Consider the following 25,271-nt stretch of genomic DNA (forward strand, 5'->3'; position numbering starts at 1 on the left):
GCCATCCGTTCAATGAAACAATATAATTAATTGCATTGGTAAAACTCGTCTAAGTCGGGTTCAAAACATTTATTTATTTGTGTTTATAATACATAACAATATTTTTGGTAATGCACAAAATGTACTGTAGTATACAGAAAATGTTTCCATAATGCACGATGGCATTTGCGTTCTTCAGAATAACATATACGTAATTCACAATAATAACGCGAAAGTACTTCAAATTCAAGATGCTAACGCTTGGATCTGCTCCTAAAGTCTTCGAGTGTGTTTTGTATTGCATAATAGAGTGTACAATTCAATACAAGGACCTTGAACCCCTAACATTCATGTTCGACGTTGTATTATAATTTAAAGATATAATTATATCTTAGTTTATGAGATAGTGGATATTGTACATTTAAATGCAGCGTTACCATATAGAAAAAGTGGCCTAGCTCTTTCCCTCTATAACGATGGGCAGTTTTCATGTAACTCTAAGTTTTACCAGATGTTACTTTATCGCTGTTTCTTGAAGCGAAATGATATTATCTCCGCAAACAGAACAAGAACAGTGAAAGATTGCGCGATTAACGTAATGAAAACAATTGGCTGAATGTGCTCCAGACCAAGTCCTTGAGTTTCTGTGTTTTCGCTATGCAGACGTTCACTGCCGCTTGAGCAACTTCTTTCGTAATCTTTGTGGGTGTCGTCAATCCAACGCTCCATCAAATGAGCTTCTAAAATCCACCTTACTCTGCATTACGAAGTATAGGTAATGTCATCTTATAAACTTATGGTTCAAGTACATAAATGAGATTATTCACTTCTTGATTTGCTTATTAGGAAAATAGTTCACCTTTTATTTAGTTCACGAATATAATTTTCAGGAAACGTCGGTGAAGTGTAATACATGTAGAAATTCGATAGAACCGGTTCGTTCAAAAAGTAGAATCGTCGTCCACCTTTCATTGCTGGGCAATAAGATTGCAACAAGAACTTGACCACTTCTATTGGGTTTAAAATGACCCCTTTTCCGGCTTTGATTACTTCGTAAGGAGATTGACTGAAGAGTTCTTCTATGTTTAGTAGTCCATCTTTCCCTTTATCTTCTATGTTTTTCCACACTTTCCTGTATTCAGCCGTTGGTGATTCCTAAATGTATAACGAGATTGTGGTTTTGTACATCAACGACTAGTATTGTCAGAAGGGTAACTCGAGTTCGACTAATTTTCAAAATACCCAACAACTTTTCCAACTTTACAGCGAAAATCCACTCACTCCCTAGATTACCCTACTTGTTCCTCAAATGTTTTTTGCTACAGTGTTGCACGACCCTAATTTCGGAAGATTTCGTTTAAAGAATGCACATTACACTACGAACTATCATTTTTGTTTCCATACGCTCCCTCAAGACGTTTAACGTGACCACGACGACAACAATCGGGGAAGGGAAGTTAAGTGTGTTAGTGGCCCTTAAATATGGCTTTTCTACTACACAGTTTAAAGGCTAGTTTAGCCAAAGGCAGGAAAAATTAGATCTGATTGGTTCCTGCCATTGGCAAGATAAAATTCATGTTCAGAAGATTAGCCGGAATGTTAAGTGTGATCATGGAACCTCCTGTTGCTTTGAAATTGCTACCCTCAAATCAATATGCATATAGAAATTTCCACCCTTCTCTTACTATTCTCTGGTATTAACCCACATCAGTCTTGATCTCACTTGCTATAAATGTATTTAACCAAGCTTTTATTGACAGTAACCGTTATGAATGTCCATCTTGCTATAGAACCTAGCTAAAATATGATTAAACTAATTGTCGGTGGATAAACAATTACATGGGACCAACGAATTACTTACATATTGTGATGGGTTAGGTGCGGATTAGTTTCCATAGACCATTCCATTGTTGACATAGGTGAAAAGAACTTTACAGGGCGTAGGGATGCGTCTAGCGACACCTCTACAGGCAGTGCGCGTTGACTAGCCTCTTGCGTGTAGGGAGATCTGGCTTCATCTGGCGTTGCCTCTGGCGAATTGGAAGAGACCCTCCCCCCCCCCCTGAGCCTTGGTGTCTCTACACGTATTTACAGGAATGGTCTATTGTCGCCACTACACTCTTTCGCTTAACATATGCTAGTGGTTCGCATTCATTATTGGTATATCGCGCCCCGTAATCTTCCATGAACATGTCCTCTATAGCATAAATTACAAAAAAAGTAAAGCGCTGACATACTTCAAATACTTTTTCTAAGAATCCAGATTTTCGGATGAAAACAGTTAGGTCTGGTCTTTTGGATAGATCTTTAACGGTGTACATTGTATCTCCGTCACCTTTGAGCATCAGTGCACTTTTCAATTGGCTCGAATAGGCGTTCATAATGATGACAACAGACATTAACCATATCCCAAATATGAAGCGGCTTCTCTGTAAACTGGGCATTCGCGCTGTGCCTGAAAGTACTACGTTTAATTTTAAAGGTAAATTTTTGCCATATTAAGGTACCTTCTAAGAAGAAGGAGGCTAAGAACATCCAGAAATTAGATTCTAATGCTTGAAATTTATTCTTAGGACGTTTTTCTCGGAATATTTCGTGACTGATATCAAACATCGTTACAGAAATTGACAATACTAAAATAAACGCCAGCAAAATGTACCAAATCTAAAAGAGAAACATTCATATATTTATTTCATTTAAAAGTTTGAAGTTAAAATCCTCAAACAAGCAAAATGCTCGCGCACTAAAACTATTTTGTATTGTCGCATAAAAACTTTTCGTGCAATTTTAGTAAATCTAGCGGCCAGTTTCTATATAGAGATGTTAGCTGTCCTAGCTGTATAAACCATTAACAAAAAACAAATATACGTCAATGTCGAAGGCAAGGATTAGTTTCGAAAAATCTACAATCTCAGAATCCCCAGCCGAGGCGAAAAAGAAGAAAGTGCCACAAGCGTAGTAGGTTCCATATTGGACTCCTTCCATTTGTTCGGCCACCAAAACCTCAGGTAGAGCTCGGCATTTTCGATCAATTATCCACGTTATTTTATCTTTATCCATACCCGAAAATTATCCACAGAACTTACATGTTAAATCGTATTATAATCCACAAATTTGTTTATAAATAATCGGTTATCCACCAATTTGTGGATAATTGATCGAAAATGCCGAGCTCTAACCTCAGGGCCAAGAACTAGGTCAGTTTCCTTTAAAATTCAAATTGTTAGTTCTAGGAGCCATCTATGGGACCGGGCGGCGAAAAAGGTTTCCAAAAATGTAAATACGCGGCACTTCCCATTCCCTACTGATACTCAAAGTGGTTTGGGAGACGCTAATTTCCCCACAAGACCACCAACATCATACTCTACTGGTTCATATACTCTCTCCTACAAGGAGTAAGGACAAATGAAAAGGAGAAGGGACAGAAAAAGAATTGGGCTGCGCTTAGAGACACGCACACCAGAGTATTCTAATCGTAAACTAGCCAAGTTAAGCGGCGTTGCCCGGGGTGTAAAAGGGCGTGTATTAAAAAACCGGAAGGCGTTTCCTGTCTATGTTTACACTAAACAGGAAATAGTCTCTGGATCTCCCCAGTGAACCATGATATTTTACAGACTAAATTGTTTCACATTTTTCAACTTCAATAAAACTATGCTTACTTAGGAGTTAATCATAATGGCTAGGGGTTCTACGACCCAACCTTGTGAAGACCTCAACAAAACCACTTCGAAATCCTAGAAATGGTGTTACTGATATCAACTATAGTTTGGTCAAATTCTGTAACGAATTGTCACTGTGCATAAACTACAAACAAACCACTTTCAAAAATATTTTTAAGATTTTATAACTCCCCATTGTTATCGTATCAACGCAGTTCACCACTTTTTTAAGTATGGTGTTGCTCAGACCTTATTCGCTCGCTCGGCCAATAAAGATTTAATGGATATGAAATATATTACATTGCGATCGATCATTCCACGAAAAGATGTCCATGACCCATTTTCTAGCCTTACAGACACTGAGTTATCGTCTGGAGGTATCGCTAAATCATAACTGTTCAAATTTGACACGTCGTAATTTTTTCATTTGTATAAAAAATTTGAAAATGAAGTTTTGGTCATAAGATTTCACTCGAAAACGATATCATAAGTGAATCATATTACAGCTCCCTATAAGTACTGGACGTAGGTTATGCTTTTGTAAACAGCGTTTTCTTCCAAGACATCCAAGCCCGCCATCTATAGCTCAGTTTTACAAGTATAGTTTTCCCATTAACCCGGATCTTGAGTTAGGTTAACCTACGGAAGTTCCGGTTGATGATAATGGCTGTCAGACCGCCGTCAGTGTCGTGTGATTAGTGTGAATCTTATTATCGCGTTATAATTTTGATTTAGAACGGCTTATGTTAGGATCAATGTAACTAATTGCAATGGTTGCATGCCCACATTAAAGAGACATCTGAACACGATCTATGTGATATTAAAAGCACTTAACCGTAAGCAACTAAAAAAACGTTTTGTAAAACTGAAAAATATTGACCAGCATCTTTCGCAAACGGAAAACGTTACAGCATTGAAAAAATTTGTCACACTTAAAAAAGGAAAACAAATTTCCATGTCGACGCACATAACCTTTAATTAGTAATAAATCGGTCCAACTATCCCCGCTAAAAACCTTTAAATCGGGTGAAGCTTAGCTCAGTGCTGTACTAGGGATGCATTAAAAATATTCTAGCATGATGAAGGCTATTTTGATAATTTGAATTCATATTAATTTCCTTTTCAACACAAGCGTTTAAAAAATACCTATAGACCGCCAATTCATATTAATTTCCTTTTCAACACAAGCGTTTAAAAAATACCTATAGACCGCCAATTATTTTTTAAAATCGGAAAAATAAAGTGGACTTCTACTATTATATTCACAACCCAACACTTTGTATGGAGCAACTTGTTTCCTTCCGCGCTCTTCTCTCTAACCTTTCCTCATTGGCTACCAGCCTACCACTTACTTCCGATTGCTTCGCCCGCTTATTAAAAATTTCTTTCGCGCCAAAATCATTCCTCTGGTTTAGTTCACAAATTCGCCGCTGCGTTTCGCATATACCGTTTTCTCTTCAGTGCTAGGAGACAATGCTGATGCACGGCGATGTTATATCGTCCAGTACTTCTAGGGAGCTGTAATATGATCCACTTCTGACGATATGTATATTTGTGATATAGATCTAAGTTCACATGACAGGCTAAAATTTTGATATATATATATATATATATTTAGATTTATTTGATATTCATAGTTTGGAACGCTACAAAATCCTAGGCTCTCAGTTCTCTTCGAAAATGACAGTACCAGTTACTACGAGCCAGAAAAAATAGTAGGGAGTATAATATGTGGGTAAAAATTTAACTATAGCGCAGCTTTCCACCTCGTTTGAGAGTCTCCAGTTTATTACCCCCTAAAACTTCAAGTAGCCAATCAGGAGGCTAGAGGTTAGATATTGAGTTTTTCCAAAAGTAGCGCTGCTCATGGGATTCTCGGAGAGGGAGCCTATCCTTGTCCGCCGCCTCTAAGCCCGTAGTGCTTTTTGGGAACTATTTTTCTCCCTCTACAAGCTGTGAGGAGGCTTTCGTGGAAGGGGGTCGCGATAGTAGAGCGGTAGAACTCTAACCCCTCAAACGAGGAGGCACAAGTTTTATACTCTCTTCTATTCTCTCTTGTTACGAGGTATACTTTGAGGTGAAGTTCAGGATTAAGTAACAGTTATGCTTACGTGAAATTGAGGCGTTGGCTAAGGGTTTCAAACATGGTTGGAACTGGACCAATTAATGGTTCGATTGCATTATTTCCCCTAATTGCGTAAGGCGCAATCTATTAACGAACAAAATGGAAAATAATATTTTCTATTTGGCTTCGATAGAAAGTTTTAATGTTATGTAATTACATAATGTTTAATACAGAAAACACTCATGTTTCTAAAACCATGCAAATAAATAATTATTGCACATCGTAACACATATTTCAGTCACAGTTATAATTATAATTGGATTCATTGTCAAAATTGTAATTAATCAAATATTATAAAAGTAACTGTTGCTCTCGTCAACACAATATATCGAAACGTATCCAGTTCTGGTGCTATTAGTTACAAAGACAGTATAAAATCATATTTACTGGGTAAAGCGAAGCTCTGATATGCATTGTCGTCTGAATAATAAACCGTACGGTTTCACTGTTTTCTTACAAATAAATTGCCTTCTCTCAAACTTGAAACTTATCCTTGCTAGAAATCTATTTGTAATGAAACTTAACAGTTGGAGAATTGCCTTTTACTCTTTTCAATATAGCCTTACTTAAATAATTTATGAGGATATTGGTGTACAATATTTTAAATGACTTCGTATTTGCAAGCAAAACGCTATTTCCAATCAAAACAAAAACCGTCCTTGTACAATAAATTATTTATCAAATGGATTTCTTGTGTATAAGATAATTAAGCGGAAAAAGTACTTTTTAAGTCTGTTTCTGTGTATTATTATTAAGCTCTGTTTCTGTGTATTATTATTAAGCTATCTTAAAAATTAATAGTAACTATTCATTTTAAAATTAAGTGCTACATGAAATAGTAATTTAATGGGTACCAACAACGTTAACTGAACTTGTTTCTAATTCTAATATCTTATCTTAACAAGAAAAACTAATAAATTTTCAACTTAGTATTCAACGAAAGAGGTTTCGAACTAATTGATTTGCAATTGAACCCAATTTAGAGATAAATTTCCCAAAAAAATATACTGTGCTTAAGGGCTTCGAGGACCGTTATCAGACCAAAAAGTTACACTTTTTTCAATAAATCTCTTTGAAAACCTTTTTTTTTATTCATTAAACTAATGGGAGTGGGGGTGTTTTTCTTCTCTAATAAAACACATTTTCCCAACGTTCAATAACAATTTTGAAAGTCCTCTGTTATTTAACCTTACTTGTGTTTCCAACAAGTAATATGAACCAACATGGGTTATAAAATAGTTTATTTAAATTAAGATATAATTGCAACGTTTATTTTACACTATGGCTTGCACGTCAAGAGGTAGACACTGTTAAATCAGAAGACTGGGTGCCGATGCATTAGCAATGCTCATGACTGTTATATTGTATTTGCAGACAAAAAAGTAGTATTGAGTTTAGTTCAGTTCCGTTCACTAAGTGTTGGATTTCTAGGCAGTTTGGGTTGGAGTTGGTCAGTCGGTACATTAAGAAATTAAAATTTACTATATTGTCCATAAAATCATACTTACCATCAGCCTATGTAAATTCCCTCTAAGAAGATCATGGGTGCATTGATTATGACCAGGGGTAACCCGGGTAAATAACGAAAGGAGTTAGAGACGCTAGCTTCCATAGTGTAGAATACAGTGGGACTTTCAAACGTAGACACAGAAAAGAGAAAACGCCTCGGTCGCGCCGTCTATAATTCAAAATAAGTATGATATTTTCCAATCAATAGCGTGGCAGCAAAGTTTCGAAAGTCATGCTGGGATATCGATTTTCTCCTGTCTGCTAGTGTTCGTCTGCTTACGACTGAGTGACAATTAGGCTTAGAGTAAATTTTATTCATTAAGGTGCACTTGAATTAGAAACATGCAACTTTAAAGTTGGTAAATTCCTTATTCGATAATGAAATGGAATTAAATGTCGTTTTTGTACAGTTTTAGTTGTGTTAATTTCTTTAGTCACAGATACAGTCGATGATCCTGATCCCACAGTTCCCCCTGGCACTGACTCGGAAAAATCACTAAGCCTTGGCTCACTGGGCCGACTCTGTAACCCCGCACTTACGGCAAAAACAAGTTTGAACTCATTTTGAGGATTTCCCCGGCTTCAAATTGCAAATTGTTGACATCTTTCTTCTTTAAATCGCTGTTTACTCGCGATTGAATATAATAATTATATTGGGTTGATTTATGAGACGACTTCACAACATCGACACCCGCCATTTTACTTTACCCAGAATACCTTGCGGCGCGAGATTTTAAGGCAAAACTTTTAAGGTTTTGGTCTTATTTACAATTCATTTCCAAAGATGGCACTACGTTAGTTACAAATTCTATGACGTTTCAAGGTCCCACTGTATTCTACACTACGGAAGCTGGCGTCTCTAACTCCTTTACCCCTGTTATGACTAAATGAAAGGCAACATGATTTTCAATAGAACCTAATCCTTGACTAGCCTAACATAAACTTCACCCAAACCGTATCCGAACCCAACCTATAGGCTCCTGTGTTAGTATGCACTGAACGCACCAACGTATTCGTAGTTGTGTGAACTGATTAGAACTCCCCTGCAGAACTCTATATATGTAACCTCTCAGACTAGTTAGGAGGTCAGTAACGACAGAGCGTCTCGATGTAACCACTTTTTAATAACATGTAAATAAACGTAACGTTGACTATGAATTATTGTGTTTAGTTAGAAACAACAAACACGACAGCTCCCATTAAAGTATAATTTTTAATTAATCCAAATGGAAAGGAGAACGCTCATGTCTGGTAAGATTGTTTATATTCTTTTAAGGAATTCGACTTTGCTGTTATTCACTCTAAGCTCTTTCAGACGATCCAACTTTTTGACTCAGCTCGATGGGTCAAAAGGTTGTATCATCTTGCCTAACTTTTGAAGGGAAAAGTGAAGTAAATCCTTCCTTTTCACACGACCAAACTTTTACCGCCAAATGGAACTTTTTAAGCGCCACCTACCTTGGCACTTATAACTCGTGAAAAAGGCTTTTTTTTTTGTAATTCATTTTCATTGGCTGGAGAAATGAAATTAAAAAGTTGATCCAATTTTTCCTAGCCAACTTTTTTGGTGACTCAACTCATCCGGCGTCTATTCACACGATCCAACTACTTGATTCAACTCGAGTTGACCCATCCGTCACAAAGTTGGATCGTCTGAAAGAGCCTTAAGAAAAAAAAATGTCAACAAAAATGGTCGCTTAGTAACGCTGAATAATTCCTATATCTTAGAAAGTCATTTAGCTCATTTCGCAATTTTAAATTGTTTCAACTCTCTAAATCAAACACACGCCTTTATTCGACCTCTTTTACACAGGTATAACGGTAGGGTATTTTTAAAGAACTCTTATTGATCGATGTTAGTAAAGCTGTGCAGCTCCTATTTCTGAGAAATGAATTTAAACATTATAGAGCTCTCTGGGTTCGAGTATGTTGCGGCTCTCTGATTTTTATAAAAGCCTATATTCGATGTAGGCTTGCCAAGCTTGATGTACGCCGTTTTCTTTGAATCACATAAAAGCTTTAAGTTCAACAAGTATAATATTGGGGAAGACAATTTGAGAACGCAAGCGTGAAAAATAGGTCCATCGTTCACGAAAGAAATATTATTGCTCTTTTTGAGCTGTCGCCGAACAACTGTTGAAGACCACAGTTGAGTGTCATCAAATTTCCTTGTTTATTCCACCTAATTTCTTCAGAGTTTTTGCGAATTAAAGAAAGAACAATAGTCTTTAAATATTCTCAACTTGAATAAAACCCAGACCCATGGATCTTCGTAGAAACTGTTCACTAGCTATTGCTGTCGTTAACGTGAGTAGCTATTTCCTTGCTTTCGTTGCAAAAGAAATATTGTTTTACTACAAAAGAGAAACCAACAAACAGGGGCGACACTCTTAAAGGCGTTGTGCCGCATTCTTGAAAGCGTTGTGCCGCATTCTCGGAAGCGTTATGACGTATTCTTGAAAGCGTTGTGCCGCATTCTTGAAAGCGTTGTGCCGCATTCTCGGAAGCGTTATGACGCATTCTCGAAAGCGTTATGACGCATTCTCGAAAGCGTTATGACGCATTCTCGAAAGCGTTATGACGCATTCTCGAAAGCGTTATGACGCATTCTCGAAAGCTTTATGAAGCATTCTCGAAAGCGTTATGACGCATTCTCGAGCGTTATTTTGAACTCTCAAAGCGTTATGACGCATTCTCGAAAGCGTTATTTTGAACTCTCAAAGGTGCTGTGCCGCACTCTTCGAGGAATTACAAAACACTCGTAAAAGAGTAACAAATAGCTTTTAAAAATAAAAGGTTTTAAACTGCAATTTCTATTATTAACTTTGACACACAATGTTTAGAAACAATCATTTTAAATAAATAAAATAAAATAATAAATAAAACCTTTGGACTGGACAAGAGATCTAGGTTTTATCCAAGTCGTGCTAATTGGCAATTTTTCTCTAAGGTAAATGCGTGAAAAATATTTCCGTGTCCCAAATAGTATACAAACTAATTATCTGAGCCGACGAAATATAATTATGTTTTTACAAAAGTCGTTCTACTGTCCGCAACTAGAAGAGCGAAAATCGTCGCATACAGAAATGTTTATAGATTCGCAAAAAAATTAATTAAGAAAAACGTAAGGCCAATTCAGGCCTTGTAAATTTAAATTAAGCAGTATCAAATAACAGCCAGACATGCAATTGTGCTTGGTACGTTCTTTTTTCGTTTTTCGCTCTTTGGGGCTGAAAAACGACTGTTCCGTTGAATCCGTTCACTTGCGGCTGGGTGCCTTTTCGCCCCTTTCTTCCCCATACACACCAAAAAATAACAATTGTGAATTATGAATTTTGGTAAAGGTGAATATTTACTAGAGATGGGCCGATACCGATGCCATATCGGTATCGGTACCGATATTTGGCTTTAACCGATATATCGGTATCGGTTATAAATGAACCGATATTTCTACCCGATATTTTTTAAAGAAAATAAATACTTATGTTGAGAGTAGATGGCGCCATAAGACCTAAACTCTGAGACAGCACAGTTTTCATCTATTTTTGGATAACGTTACTAGTGTCCAAAATGGGTTTGTCGTATGATAAGCCAGTTTTATAGTTTCAAGTACCGAAATTGGATCGAGAATCATCTATAGAGATGGGCCGATACCGATGCCATATCGGTATCGGTTTGATATCGGTTTAATCGAAGGATCGGGTAAAATATCGGTATCGGTACGTATCGGTTTCCGGAGTATCGGATCATATCGGTATCGGTTTGAACTGGTATCGGCCCATCTCTAATATTTACTAAAAATATAGAACTTTTTTACATTAAAATTTAGAATTTTGGACAGAAGTAAAAATATAACTAAATGAAAGATGAAATCATATTAGGATCACAATTTCGTGAAAACGCCTTGTGAAATAATTTATTTTTATTGACTTTTCAGTATAAGTACATTTAAAAAAGTCATAAAAATTTGAATTTGTAATTTTTAAATATTTTTTAAATTAGAACCGTCGTTTGTAAATACAAAGTTATGTAAGGAAAAACAAACTTAATCTTAGTACTTGTGGGCTTCTGCCGAGCTCGAGCAGACCCGAACCGACTAAGCGGTGGCTCCATTAAGTAGCGTGCGAGCTAAGTCCGTTAAATAGTGCTTTCTTATTATTAAATTTTCTCTCCAACAATATCATTCCGTTGTATTTTTACGTGGAATAAAGCGTGGAGAAAATTGCTTTCTCTCGCCTTTAACCGTGGGAATTTAATTATTTCTTGACTTTTTACCTAGCGATTTATACTAAACCACTATAATCCTAAATATGGAATAGCATTTCGTGTCGTTCTCAAGTTTCCTGTAGGTAGTAGAAAATCTTCTTAATATTTTTTAACCGAGCCAAGACCAAGCTTGGCTCCCAAGACTTCATCGTCACGAGATAATTTAATTTGTCCCAAGACCTTACTTTCACCAGAAGTAGGATAAGGGACTAGAAGTATCGAGGTAACCAAATTCTTCACTAGGTGAAAGTGAATATTCTTGATAACACGCCAACGGTTGGCCCTCTGGTAGCGGTTTCTGAATTTTCCCTCCAAAACGTGAGACGGTCGCGGCGGTAGACGTCCGAACTAGATTCAAGCACACGCGTCCGTGTTCCGCAGCTGTAGGTTGAGGGGAAAAGGGTAGGAAATGTTTTTGGAACTCGACAAATTTTTTCTCTCTAGTGTAGGCGGCATAAAATCCTCAAATTTTTTCACTAGTGCCAGGATCTATTACCAATACTATAGCACTTTACTTCTAGTCCCTTATCCTACTTCTGATTGTATTAAAGGGAGACTCTCAGCTGAAAATCTTAGTGCCATGTTTTATTTTTTCCTGGTTCGTTTCAATTAAATATGAAGCCTCAAATTTTTTTCTGATTTTTCAAACAATTTTTTCAATGAAAATTAAATTTTTTAAAATTTGTTAGGCTTAGCAATGGGTCTCGATTTTATCGCACTTACCTACCGGCCAATAAAAACCTCTTTAGGGATAGAGCCAAATCAGCCAATCCCGTGAGGGTTAGAAAATATTAAGTGGTATGTTGTCTGCTTCAAACAGGAAAAGCAGGGCGGGAAATAAGTATTTTTTCAGAGTGGGCTCGTTACCAGTGACTCCGCGGGGCCCGTCGTCTGCTAAAGTTTGAGGAGGATAGTAATTGTGTTGCAGCTTCACTCTGCTGAGGTGTAAAAGATGGGTTTTTAATTTTTTCCATCTCGAAGATCACAAAAAATAATAGTAACAATAATAAGTACACAGATCTTCCCATTCCAAAGGCTATAACTAGACACTGAAGATATACAACAAAATACGACCCGCCACATTTTAATATAATAAGATTACGAGAGTAATTTGAGTTTAAGTGTAACGTATAAAAGCATAAACCTGCTAATTACTAAAGTTTCTAATCCGCTTATCGTTAAACGATCGAAAACGCGTCTTACTTTCGAGTGTTAAAAAGTAGATTACATATTACTGAACATAATGCAGACGACACAAATGAGACTCGCCCGAGAAAACCTTTGGGGGTTGACTCTTATAAATCGCGGGCGCTGATTGGCCGGTAGGTCGCTTTATCAAAATTCAAATGCATGTTTTGGATGCAAAACTTCAAATATTGTTTAATACTATAAATAGCGCTTCAAAAAATCAGAAAAAATTCAAGGCGGCATATTTTAACATAAGGAATCAGAATAAAAATACTTAATTTTTGCCAATAGTGTCCCTTTAAGACCTTACTTTAGCGAAACCAAATTTTACATAGATCTTACATTCGCGTGAATAAATTGTCCTATCGGTGGCACCTAAACGACAAGAGCACATTTTCAACTAAATTTTTAGGATTATTCTAAGGACGCATGTAGTAAATACTTGCAAAGGTGCGATAATTTCCGTGCATTTCGTTACTATTTATACTTTCTTTACTATTAATAATTTCTTGATCAGAATTTTTACAACGAAATGAAGAGAAAAATCGAGAGGTCAATCCCAGTATAAGAATCCCTCCACCAATTAGCGTGTACTTGGTCGGTTCAAATCCATTGAACAACACTTCAAAACCAAACGAAAATGGAATGATAGAAATTCCCAAAAGGGCCTGAATGCCAGAATCCCCGGATTGATACGCTAAACTAAATATCAGGGAGCTCACTGAGGTTAGAACTCCCGAAAAAGCTAACAACAATAGTGAGACTTTACAATCGAGTTTAAATGCCTCATATTTGTTTAACCCTAACACCTGAAAAATTGCAAATATTGACATCGATACATACAGGATATAATTAATTAGGCACAGATTAGAGCGGTCAATTTTCTTGGAAGCGAAACAAGCCAGGGATGTTGAAAACGCTCCAGTTAGGGCGATTAAGATGCCTTTATAATTAACCGCGTTGCCATCCTTGAAGATGAAGGTTGGTTCACTCATTATGAAGACTCCTACGACGCCTAAAATCGCGCCGAACAGTGTCCATTTTTGTAATTTCATTTTAGTTACTATTGGCGATGACAGACTAACGATGATGGCGTTAAGTGTTAAGATGGACGTCTGATAGAGGGATGAAAAGCAAGGCGAAGTGTGATGACAATAGATAACCCATCCAGCCTAGGATGCACAGGCACTCGAAGATTATCTAAAGTTAATTTTATCATTAGAAATACTGAAGTTTGTCTGTAGGTTTTTTATATCGCAGTGCTTGCTTTCAAGCGACATATTGGTCTCCCCAGTATGGTCAAGGGACAAAACTGTCAGCTGACAAAATGATTCTTATATCAAGAGAAGAAAATCATTAGAACGATCCGCCTGTATGACAACTTGTCCTTAGACCAAAAATCCGTAGACCAATCTGTCCGAGATCTAAGAATCTGAAAGCTAAAATTGTTCTCGACTGAATAACTAAAATGGTCCAAGAACAAGTTCTAATAAGTCTACTCTGTTTCGCGTCCAAAATACCCGAGTATTGAATCGGTGAGACCATATCAGTAATCGTTTAACATTACAGAAGAGTGTTAGGTCGTATTACAAGGGCCCACCGGCCCTGTAGAATACCATATTTTTCTCTCCCATGAGGGAGCAGGCTCTAATAGAGAATTTAAATAAAAACTCGCAATGCCTTTAATGTTAGAGGCCAAATTAACCCTAAAGGTCACTGGTCACCGGACTAACAAATCGAGTGTCTCTAACCCATTGTTTAACAAGCCACATTAAGTCATTGTGCGCAATTCTTTCCGGAGCAGAGCTGAAGTGATTCCATATCAATTAGACACTTTTAGACCTCTTAATTTTATTTCTTCTATAGCGGCTGTAAATACCCTACAAATTAACCCTGAATAATTCGTTGGTAGAAGTATAGACTGGTCGACGAGCCTTATTTCCATACTGAATAGACCATTTGAATAATTCTAGCAGAGAAGCAAACACCACAAGAGGGGGACGCCATCTTAAAATTTACCACGTGCAAAGAAGCACGGTTAGAGTTGAACTCGGTCAAATAATATAAAATGTCGGCCTCAGATGATGAGTTTTTTTTTTTTATAAAATTAGTGTGGGACCGTCCATAAACTACGTCACACTCTTATGGAAAGGGAGGGGTTTCTAAGTTTGTGACGGTCCGTGTCAAGAGGGCGGGAAGGGTTCTATCATACGTGATGTCATATTTAACATTTAGTTTGTTGCGAAGGTTTTCGTGTGAAAATGTTGAAACCTGTGAAGTGTTCCCCTTGAATTAAGCTTTATGACAGTTCTTTTGAAGCTTATAAAAAAGCACATTATAAAAGCAGACATTTAAGTTGAAAAGCTTAATCAGAGGCTATAACGAATTAATCAAATTAAATTTTCAAATTACGACAAATCATAATTAAATCCGTTGTTGGGGGTTATAGAAATGTGACGTGGTTTTTAGAAGAGGGGTCTGAAAAAACGTAATGAAGCGTGATCTGTGGGGGCCGGGGCGGTCAGATTGTTTTTTACGTTACATAGTTTATGGACGGTCCCTGTTTATTGAAATCCCAACCCACGCGTATACTTTATAGTGTAGATTATTTGTCCCATCGGAAGGTCACAAGTGACCTTATCGAATCTTACCTTATTCCATCGTAGTTCTTTGGTACTTGGAAGATGGGTGAATGGTAAAAATAGCTGAATTAAGAAGGTGCCAATTATCCACCGATACATGCTTAGAACTTCAACGTTGGTTTCATCAATGTATTTCTTTTGAAGTACTTGAGCCAGAGCTTCCATGAGGTTCGCAACTAGGGCATAAATAACGGGCCATGCAACATCCCATTTTTTGTTGAAAACAGAATACATTGGGATTGACTAAAATTCGACCTGAGCTGCCGGAAATTTCCCTCAAACTGAACCAAAACAGTTGAAATTGTAAAGGAAGTGTTGAAAACACCTGTTAAATCTACTAGCTTCACAATAGAGAGCGTAAAGGGTCTGTAAATCTGTCGTTATTGACGTCACAACCTCCAGGGGTAACAAAATGAGTCTTTCCTTCTTTCCTGGAAAATAGTGTTAAGGCATTTTCCTTTTTTCTTTGTGTTATTCAGATTAATCGGCAGGTGATACAAATTCTTTGCTCTCTCACTGGCCATTACTAAAATTACGACGCCCCTTACACGTTGGGAGTTTTTTCATTTTATTTATTTTTTATTTTTGTTCGTTTTTTGGTTTTTAGTTGCCGTGACTCGAAAAATTCTCAGTCCAACAAAAATATATAGCAAACCCCCCTCTTATGGAACTTCTTGTGTAAACTTCCGTGGTGGTTGGTTTTAAGCTTCTGATTCTATTTGCTAACACATTAAAAAGAAATTTAAAGCAATTAGTTACATATTTTGTTTAGGAGGGTTTCTCCTAAGATGTCTTGGTGTAATCATGGATAGATTTAATTTTAGAAGTAGGAATGGAGAACAGAGTAATATGAGCGCGCGTCAAAGTCCCGGACCCCTTCCACGGGACGGAGGGGAATGAAAGAAGAGGCGGGTCATAGCGACAGAGGTAAAAACAACTACATTAATTTCGCCAACCCGTTAGCAACGTCATCAAAACGTAGTGTAAGTGAGCCAATAAGATAATTTAAGCTTTTCGTTACGTGTTAGAGGGAGGGGCTCTATACTGCGCTATGAGTCGGACTGAAGTAAATACTAACCGTCGTCCATTCCTACTTCTAAAATTAAATCTATCTCTGGTGTAATTAAATATTTAGAAAATGAAAATCGTAACGTTTAGGCTGCTTGTTTTAGACTAATTTCGCAACGCAAATAACAAATTAACTATTAGTACTATTAAAATTTTTCAAGATTATGACCTAGTTTGAACCATTTAAAGTATTTTAGAAAATAGCCCAACCATAAGAGCTGCTTTAAAGTCCTGAAATTATAAGGCTTCGCCTTAAATTATGCTTCGATACTTGAATGAATTGATTTGACCCTCAGAAACGTTGCGTTAGCTTGCGTTACGTACTGTGTTTAATTATTTATGAAAGTTGTGTGGAAACGTGTATTGATTTAGGGTATGCGTGAGAAACACAGCATAAGCTTAGAGAAACGAAATGATATACTAGATACTGGAAGTTGCAATTTATGAGAAACGTTATTTATAGACACGAAACTGTGTAAAGAGGTACTCTTTCCAAGGGAGGTAAGATAACTACATTTATTATACATATATTAGTGAAATCCACTGACCACGACTGATCGCAATATCTTCAGAACTTCTTGATCGAAATTAAATCTGTTGGGAAGTTAATCTTATGCAGGGTGTTTTTGATGAGTCTAGGATAAATTAAATGGTGTGCATTTTTGACCGAACTGAGTGAAAATTGTCAAAGAACATGCGGTTCTTAAAGCATAGCGCGGCTCCAGTAGATCCCCTACAAGAGGACTTTCCTCCTGATCTCCGGGTTTGGCTTGTCTAAGGCTAGTGGGCGGGATTTATACATGCACGTTTAAATCCCGCCTCTAGTTTCGCCAAGCCAAAACTGGAGTTCGCCAGGAAAGTCAACTTGTAGGGGATCCACTGGAGCCGTGCTATGCTTTAACATTTAGTTGCGGAGATATGGGCTACCAAACATGTACCCCTAAAGCAACTCTTGTAGAGTAAGACAAATCAGCCTGCCCATTTAGTTTAGAAATATTTGACGATTTTAATGGTCTTCAATCAATGAAAGTTATTGCACCTTAAAATAGGATATTGTAAGCTAGTAAATTGAAAAGGTCATTGTGACAAAAGGTGTTCCAGAACCCAGAACAAGAGTCTCTTGTAACGGTACCTTTTATCAGAAGTAAGATGAGACTAGAAGTAAAGAGCTTCAGCATTGGTAGTAGATCCTGGCATTAGTGAACAAATTTGAGGATTTTATGCGGCTTCCATCGCGCCTACACTACCGAGAAAAAAATTTGTCGAGTTCCAAAAAATTACCTACCTCCTTCCCCTTAACCTAAAGCCGCGGAACACGGACGCGGGTGCTTGAATCTAGTTCGGCCGTCCACCGCCACGAGCGTCTCACGTTTTGGAGGGAAATTTCAGAAACCGCTACCAGAGGGCCAACCGTTGGTGTCTTATCAAGAATATTCACTTCCGCCAAGTGAAAAATTTGGTTAGCTCAGTACTTCTAGTCTCATCTTACTTCTGCTTTTATTCATGTAATTTAACGTCGCTATTGGATTGGGGGTCTGATTATCCGTAACAAAATGTTTTAGACCCCATGTTCTTTGACACTTTTCACTCAGTCTGACCCAAAGAACACACCCTTTCATTTATGCCTTACGCATTTCAAAAACCAACTGTATATAATCATTAGCAAGAGCAGAGGACTTTGCGTGTGTTATCAAAGAAAGTAGTTTAGATCATTGGTAAGAATTTCTGTTTTTTGCATAGTTTTGATTTAAGTTTCAATAGATTCTATTAAGGTCGTGCGTCAACGGTTCCTTAATTGTATTCTATTCATGACGGAAGAGAACCCAAAAAAATTATATTTCAAATTATAAAAATAAGATTGATAATCAAAGGAAGGGCACTTTAAATAGTGTCTTCTTCGGAATTAATATTTTCTTCGAGAATTTTTAAGAGTCGCTTAAAAATAATAATTTAAAAAATTCCAGTTTTATATTTTAAAAACCACTTTGTTATTTTAAGATTAATATTTTCTGTTATGTACTTCAATATTCTAAATTTGAATATACACAATTAGCTAAAGTATATATGTATTGAAAAAAACAAAAAAACATTCGGTCTAGCTGGCAAAATAATGCCATGTCATAGCCGTTTCCCCAATTTCCTGCCCCTTTTAAGCCGACCAAATTCGAGTGCAGCGGTAAATGTATTTAATCACGATAGCTATGCCTATATGTTTATTTACTGTATATACGGTTTCTCGTATTTTGCGGGTACTTTTAACGAAAGCGGTAATATAGATCGCAAAATTTTGTTGAACAAAATAATGGTCTAATAATTTACTTAAAGCGCGTTTCCTTTGCATTAGAGCAATGAGTCTATGCAAAAGAATTCAATCCCCTAGATAATGGTTACACCAGAAGTGTGATGAGACTAGAAGTACTGAGCTAACCAAATTCTTCACTCGGCGAAAGTGAATATTCTTGATAACACACCAACGGTTGGCCCTCTAGTGGCGGTTTCAGAATTTCCCCTCCAAAACGTGAGACGCTCGCGGTGGTAGACGGCCGAACTAGATTCAAGCACCCGCGTCCATGTTTCGCCGCTTTAGGTTGAGGGGAAGGGGGTAAGAAATTTTTTTGGAACTCTACCAGTTTTTTCTCTCTAGCGTAGGCGCGATTGAAGCGGCGTAAAATCCTCAAATTTGTTCACTAAGGCCAGGATCTATTACCAATGCTAGAGCCCTTCACTTCTAGTTTCATCTCACTTCTGGTTACACTTTTATATAAACGTTTATTTAGCGTAGAGCACGTAGTCACTCACTATGAAATGATAACAAGATGGGAAAACCAAACTATTACCTCTCCGAATCGAGACGACGACTAGATATCTACCTACTTATAAATCTAAATATGCAGCTGTGGCTATTTTTTGATAGGCAATTTCGTGTGTTAAATTAAAAATTCTGTATTATTTAAGAGTTATTTAGAGTTCTATTGACAACTCTATTGATCTGTAAACACTACCCTCTCATTATACCTCAACAGTATTCTTAGTTATTCAGCATGGTTGCTAACATTTGTCCATACTTGACGTAAATAATCTGTAGCGTACAAAAAGAGATCATGCACCAAAGAATGGAAGCTATTGTCCGGTCAGATCTATAACCAATGCATTCTAATTGTGGTCTTGATCCTTCGTTTCTTTGAACAACCAAATGGTTTCATGTAAAAGTGTCCATGTCTGAACCATTGGAGGGAGCCCTACCATTTGGAGGTTCGATGTTTCTCGAAACCCTAGCCGATCGCCCCGTGTAAACGTCTAATTAACCCTAACGATTATAATGGAGCAGAAACCAATGATGCAGATTGGTGTGTATTGTATGTGGCATAGACAGAAGTCTAGTTAGTGTATGGTGGTGGTGTTCGAAGCCACTAAGTACAAATTGGTGTCGGAATGCAATAGACGATAACTAATGGGGCAAGCAGATACCTAGCCGAATGGTAGATGGCTAGTTAATGAGTGTCGCTCATGTGAGATAGGTAACGTAATGAAGTATAATTTTCCGAATTACTAAAAAGGCGGTCCGGAAATACGCAAACACGTTAACTTCGATTGCACAAACAGGAACGTCCAATGTAATACCTCTCCGGGACGTCATCGTCACTCGGAATATATACAGTTAATAGGAATCATTGTATAGCCCTTTTCTCAGCGTATATTAGGTATGGCCAGAAGTATATAATACTTCTCCTCGAGAGAAGTGTATCAGAAATCGGGGTGAATGTAACATGATTCTCACCAATATCAGAACATTTGGAGCAAGGTTTTTAAACGCGATAAATCGTTCCCTCGTCATAAATCTATTAGCGCATAACTATTTTCCAAGGCGCGGTTTAGGATTTTGTCCCACGTGAAGATGAGGTTTTTGGTTTAGTTGCTAAGGATTTAGTACCAAAAAGTTACAGAATTCACCCCACGGCGCGATGTCCATCTGAAGTTTGATGAACAGGACAGCAAACAAAAAGGGTGAGCCTGGGGAGAATCATGTTAAACAACTAAAGTATTTATAGTATACAGAGTTACATCCTTCTTCTATTATCCCCTTCTGATATTATTTATATTTTCTTCGTTGCTCAATGCCTGTGGTACAGGTTAATTCAATTGTTATTCTACTTTTTTTTCGTTGTTGATATCTAACTAAATGCGTTCACGTTTCTGTAAATGTTGTTTTCTGCATTGCGTTCCGTTATTGTTCATTAGGGAAATATTTTTCATTAACAGTTACATTAAGTAAATATATAGATACGAGCATTAAATGCCACACGCACTTTGGCAAGTCACTTTTCTCCCGAGCGATTGGCTTGCGAAACTGAAACGCGAGTTTTCAAACTAGCAATGTTGACCCAACTGCCCGCTGAATAAGGAACTCGAAATATGACTCAATTTAGCTAGGTAATTTTATTGATTAGAAAAATTGGAATTATGAAAAAAGTAAGGAGTAAGATTAGCCATATCAAATGGGGAGTTATAGCTTTTTGAGACGAAAAGTGAGGACAATGGTGAAATCGGGATTATCAACTGAAGGTATCGTCGTTTTCAGACATTTCAAATAAAAGGTAAATATTACAGAACGTCTAAATCGTTTCAAAACCTTATGATTTGTAAATTAAAATAGATGAAGAGATGTCGAATCTCAAAAATTAAGAATGTTGAAAGAATATTTATGCTTATCTATCGTGATAAATTCACCCAGTTTCAAAAGTTATCAATTTGTTTTGATCTGTCACCATTTTTGTAGTCTTAGGCTTATACTGTAAAAGGATGTATTTTCCCCAGGGTCCGTTTTACACAATCCCAACAAGTTTGTGAATCAAGTTAATTGGTATCAACATGGCTGTTAATGAACAATCGAATGTTTCACTTCGCTATACAGGAGTAGAGGTACAAATTCTGTCAAATATTTTTTTTCATCATTATTATATTTGTCTAAAACATAATTCTTTGAATATTTTAATAACGGTATGTTATAGACTGAAGAGCGTGTTTTTGACATTTAAACAAATCAGGGATAGATGTAATTTTAGAAGCAGGAAGGGAGAACGGTTAGTATTTACTTCAGTCCGACTCATAGCCCAGTATAGAACTCCTCCCTTCAACACGTAACGAAAATTTTAAACTATCTTATTGGCTCACTTAAACTACGTTTTGATGACTTTGCTGACGGGGATGGCGAAAAATACGTAATTCCTTTTTACCTCTGTCGCTATGACCCGCCTCTTCTTTCATACCCTCCTCCCTGGGAAGGGGTCCGGAACTTTGACGCGCGCCCAGATTTCTTTGTTCTCCATTCCTACTTCTAAAATTACATCTATTCCTGAATAAACATAACGTTTAAATTCCATATTTACCATTATTTCCGATTGTATACGCTCTAATATCTTTTGTTCACCCATGTAAAAACCAGTATCGATTCGCTACGTCAAAGGTCTCAACACTGTATTTATAAAGGTTATTAAAAACATAATGTTGACAGATTCCATTATGGTCCGACTTTCATGAATACGTCCCAGTGAATGTGGAAGGCCATTTCAAATTATTTATTGAATCAGCGATACAAAAATTTAACACAAGGTAATAGTACTATCATAAGTTTAAGAGGTATGTTCCATAAATTTGTCACTGGTTACTGAGAGCTTAGCATTATAAACTATGAAATTATATTAAAGTATATATTAACAATTTATCTTCACACTTCTCAGCTACAGTGCCGATGTTCCCGAGGACTTGGCTGACGTAGGAACAGTTAATGGTCCGAACAATGTAACAGGCATGCTTGGAAAATTATACAACAATGTGAGAAAATTTTTCTCAATATTGAAAACTTTAAGGGATACTAGAGCATTTTATTTCTATTGCTGTAAGGCTTTGATAGTTTTGAGTACGAGGCTGGTGTGGAATATATTCGGATGGTGCTTTTATAAATTGAAGTTAATTCATATAATTATTGATTATTTTACGTTATTTAAATACAGACTTAAATTTCTTGGACTTATAGGAAGATGACGTAATTATGTAAAAATAAATAGGTATAGCTCCCAAGTCTTCACATAAGTCAATCATAGTTTCTATAATTATGGTTGAAATAATACTTGCAACATTCATAGATCCTTTATGAAAAAATAGATGGTGTCCTCTTCTGATTTTTTTTCAGAACTAGTGCGCATTACATTACGCATTTTACGCAAAAATCACTTTAGATTAAAGTTATGGTCATGGCATGGAACTAATAATTTCTTTGAAAAAAATTTTTTCTATGTAATTGAAATAAATAGGTGTCGGACATAGGATTCTTTCCCATTCCATGGACTTCGGAAAATTTCGATTTCCTTGATTTCACTTGTCCAGTGATGGAAGAGAAGTGGATACTTTTAAGTTCCGGCTTATTGCGAGAGAACAAAAAGGAATTTTTCGCATTGTTTATGGTTTTTCAAAATGAGGTAATTATTTTCAATTTAAATCACAAATCATTACTTTGTATACCTCTGTAGTTAATTTAACGACAATATATTATAAATTATCAATATAATGAGGAGAGAAGCGATCAGATCCAGGCTAGGGAAAATTTTTAAAAATCGTCTACACCAGTTGAATATTATCAGGGAGTCTCTGTAGCAGGATTTGGGGAGAAGTAAAATTAATATACCGTAGTGTCACCAAGCTATCGCGGTTACCTCCTCACGGAGAACCCTTTTTAGTCCACATGTTTGGAAAATTTCATTGTTTTAGGGGCCCGTACCTTCGAAACCATGTTTTAGACCCCATGTTATTTGACACTTTTCACAAAGTCTGATCCGAAGAACACGCCCTTTAATTTATGACATACTTATCAGAAACACCCTATATTTTAGAAATTCTCGCTTATTTCTTCAAATTATTTTTTCTGATAATATGAAAGCTTTTATATCTTGCATTGAACATTATTTAAACATAATGACTGATTTAAATTTTCTACCATGATGTTTTTAGGTTTGGTTTGCTTGTTTGAGCCTTCTAATGATTATACCACTATTTCAACTTGCCACTGACTTCTTTAAATACAAAAGAAGAAATTATTTACCTTCTCAAACGTTTCAAATTCATTTAATGAACACTTTTCGGCTATTGGTATGTGAACGTAAGTAAAATTTAAAGTGAACATATTACTCAATTTCAATTGTTCAAACTGGGAAATGGTAAGTTGAACGAATACATTCATCGCAGTAATAAATATCACCAAAATTAAAGAGGTTTTTAAGCTCCACTATTTTAAGGATTTTTGTTTAAAGGAAAAGTTCAAGTAATATAAAATTATACCTTAAAAGAACGGCCTATTTCTAAATATAAAAGGAAAAATTAAAAAAAAAAAATTATTTCATATTACAAAATAGTTAGCACATAATTAGTCTGAAAAACGACTACTGCACCATCCACCATTGCTTTAGTGGCGTCTGCTAAATTAAACCACTTACCCGTACAGGATTGGTTGAATTCTCACAGGCTGATAGAGGTAAAGGTAAGGTAAAAGGTTTGGTTTAGCAAACGCCACTAAACGAATGGCGGCACAGTATTCCTCGTTTTTGAGACTAATTAAATACTAATAATTTTGTAATAAGCTATCATTTATTTTTTTAATTTTTCCTTTTATTTTAGAAAAAGGCCGTTCTTTAAGGTACAATTCTGCTACCTGGAGAATCCCTATCTCTTTTGTAAAGAATATCCTTTACAAGCAATATCTGTAGGTAGTTATCGCTAATTTCAGCTATCACACTTGCCAAGGAACGTCTTTCGACTCGTATATCATCTGGCGCTTTTATGATTGGTTGCTTTCTATTAAATATGTTCTACACCAAATCAATCCTATCAAAGGTGACACTACCACCTAAGGTTTTAAGAGTAGAAACTCTCAACGATGTTTTGAATCATCAAGATATGAAATTTATAATATTAGAAGACACTTCCTTCCATTGGTACATGCGCGTGAGTAACTTAACCGATGATAGATTAAGTATCATGACCACAATAATAATAACTTGTTTGATATATATTAGTAAAAAAAAATATAACACTACTTCCCTTGCCTGAGATAGACTTAAAGTTTACTTATATAATCAACTATTTGGTTTATTTTTGAAACAAGCAAATTAAGAGTTCTTTCAAAACTCGGAAAGGCCACTACTTTAGCCTGTATTAACTACATTTTGTAGAGTTCTGAAGAAGCTACAATGAAAAAACTATACGAACATAGTATAAATACGGGAGGTTTAATTCACCCCCTTTCCATAAGTGTAAACGACGAATTGGAAAATATATTCCATCAACGGAGTTTTGTAGTTTTTCCCAATCATGTCATTGTTGATGGTGCTCAACAATTCGTTAACTGCGACGACTACCTGGGAAAGATTTATATTTCAAAATTGCCTGTCTTCGTCACTTTGTCTGGATTTCCAATGAGAAAAAGCTTTCCTAAAAATTACTCTGAAAAATTCAAACATATGTAAGTATTTCAAAATTTTTAATTAATTACCAATTTTTGATACAAGCCACCCTCAAGTAGCAAAAAGTAGCAAATACTTCTGTCCCCATAACAAGTAGTTTTCCGAGTAATTTAACAGAAAAATATGTAGATGGTTGAAACCGCTAGATTAAAGCACCTCAAAAAAGCTCATCCAAATAGTTTTTTTTATCTAAAACCCCTTACCATAACTATTTTAAGAAAAATTGAGAGATAATATTAACTGAACTCGAGCCTTTTTCAAAAGGAACAGTTATCTTGGTTTTAAAAGTTGTTGCTCTTAAATGGCTCAGTCAAATAGTCTA

General features: G+C 36.4%; 2 protein-coding genes and 1 long non-coding RNA gene across 3 annotated transcripts; 1 reads left to right on the forward strand and 2 right to left on the reverse strand.

The window, feature by feature from the left end:
* Window positions 1–75: 75 nt before the first annotated feature.
* Window positions 76–7,913, reverse strand: LOC149708959 (uncharacterized). The gene is made up of 8 exons (XM_089864405.1): window positions 7,813–7,913; window positions 7,272–7,441; window positions 6,151–7,190; window positions 5,750–5,847; window positions 2,487–2,643; window positions 2,217–2,434; window positions 839–1,134; window positions 76–736 (listed from the first exon to the last, which is right to left on the reverse strand). The coding sequence occupies exons 5-8, from the start codon at window positions 2,590–2,592 to the stop codon at window positions 499–501; spliced, it is 858 nt and encodes a 285-aa protein (XP_089720531.1). The 5' UTR covers window positions 2,593–2,643; window positions 5,750–5,847; window positions 6,151–7,190; window positions 7,272–7,441; window positions 7,813–7,913; the 3' UTR covers window positions 76–498.
* On the reverse strand, window positions 2,703–4,324 carry LOC149708960 (uncharacterized). The gene is made up of 3 exons (XR_016380077.1): window positions 3,939–4,324; window positions 3,159–3,185; window positions 2,703–2,982 (listed from the first exon to the last, which is right to left on the reverse strand). It is a non-coding gene; the product is annotated as an uncharacterized LOC149708960 (long non-coding RNA).
* Window positions 7,914–7,961: 48 nt separating the features above from the next.
* Window positions 7,962–24,122, forward strand: LOC149708961 (uncharacterized). Its single transcript, XM_089863890.1, has 6 exons — window positions 7,962–8,523; window positions 21,252–21,356; window positions 21,949–22,046; window positions 22,175–22,268; window positions 22,748–22,912; window positions 24,105–24,122. Exons 2-6 carry the CDS (start codon window positions 21,306–21,308, stop codon window positions 24,120–24,122), a joined length of 426 nt encoding a protein of 141 aa, XP_089720016.1. The 5' UTR covers window positions 7,962–8,523; window positions 21,252–21,305.
* The last annotated feature ends 1,149 nt before the right edge of the window (window positions 24,123–25,271 follow it).

The sequence above is a fragment of the Phalangium opilio genome, unplaced genomic scaffold, assembly GCF_054372755.1.
Source record: "Phalangium opilio isolate 3A_F unplaced genomic scaffold, DU_Popi_V2 ptg000013l_1, whole genome shotgun sequence".
NCBI lineage: Eukaryota > Metazoa > Arthropoda > Arachnida > Opiliones > Phalangiidae > Phalangium > Phalangium opilio.

Coding starts and splice junctions, on each gene's coding strand:
- LOC149708959 (XM_089864405.1), bottom strand. CDS start 2,592: ATGTTTGATATCAGTCACGAAATATTCCGAGAAAAACGTCCTAAGAAT. Junction 1,135..2,216: donor TCTTAGAAAAAGTATTTGAA/GTATGTCAGCGC, acceptor TTATACATTTAG/GAATCACCAACGGCTGAATA. Junction 737..838: donor ATTCGTGAACTAAATAAAAG/GTGAACTATTTT, acceptor TTCGTAATGCAG/AGTAAGGTGGATTTTAGAAG.
- LOC149708961 (XM_089863890.1), top strand. CDS start 21,306: ATGGCTGTTAATGAACAATCGAATGTTTCACTTCGCTATACAGGAGTA. Junction 22,047..22,174: donor ATACAAAAATTTAACACAAG/GTAATAGTACTA, acceptor CACACTTCTCAG/CTACAGTGCCGATGTTCCCG. Junction 22,269..22,747: donor TTGGAAAATTATACAACAAT/GTGAGAAAATTT, acceptor TGAAATAAATAG/GTGTCGGACATAGGATTCTT.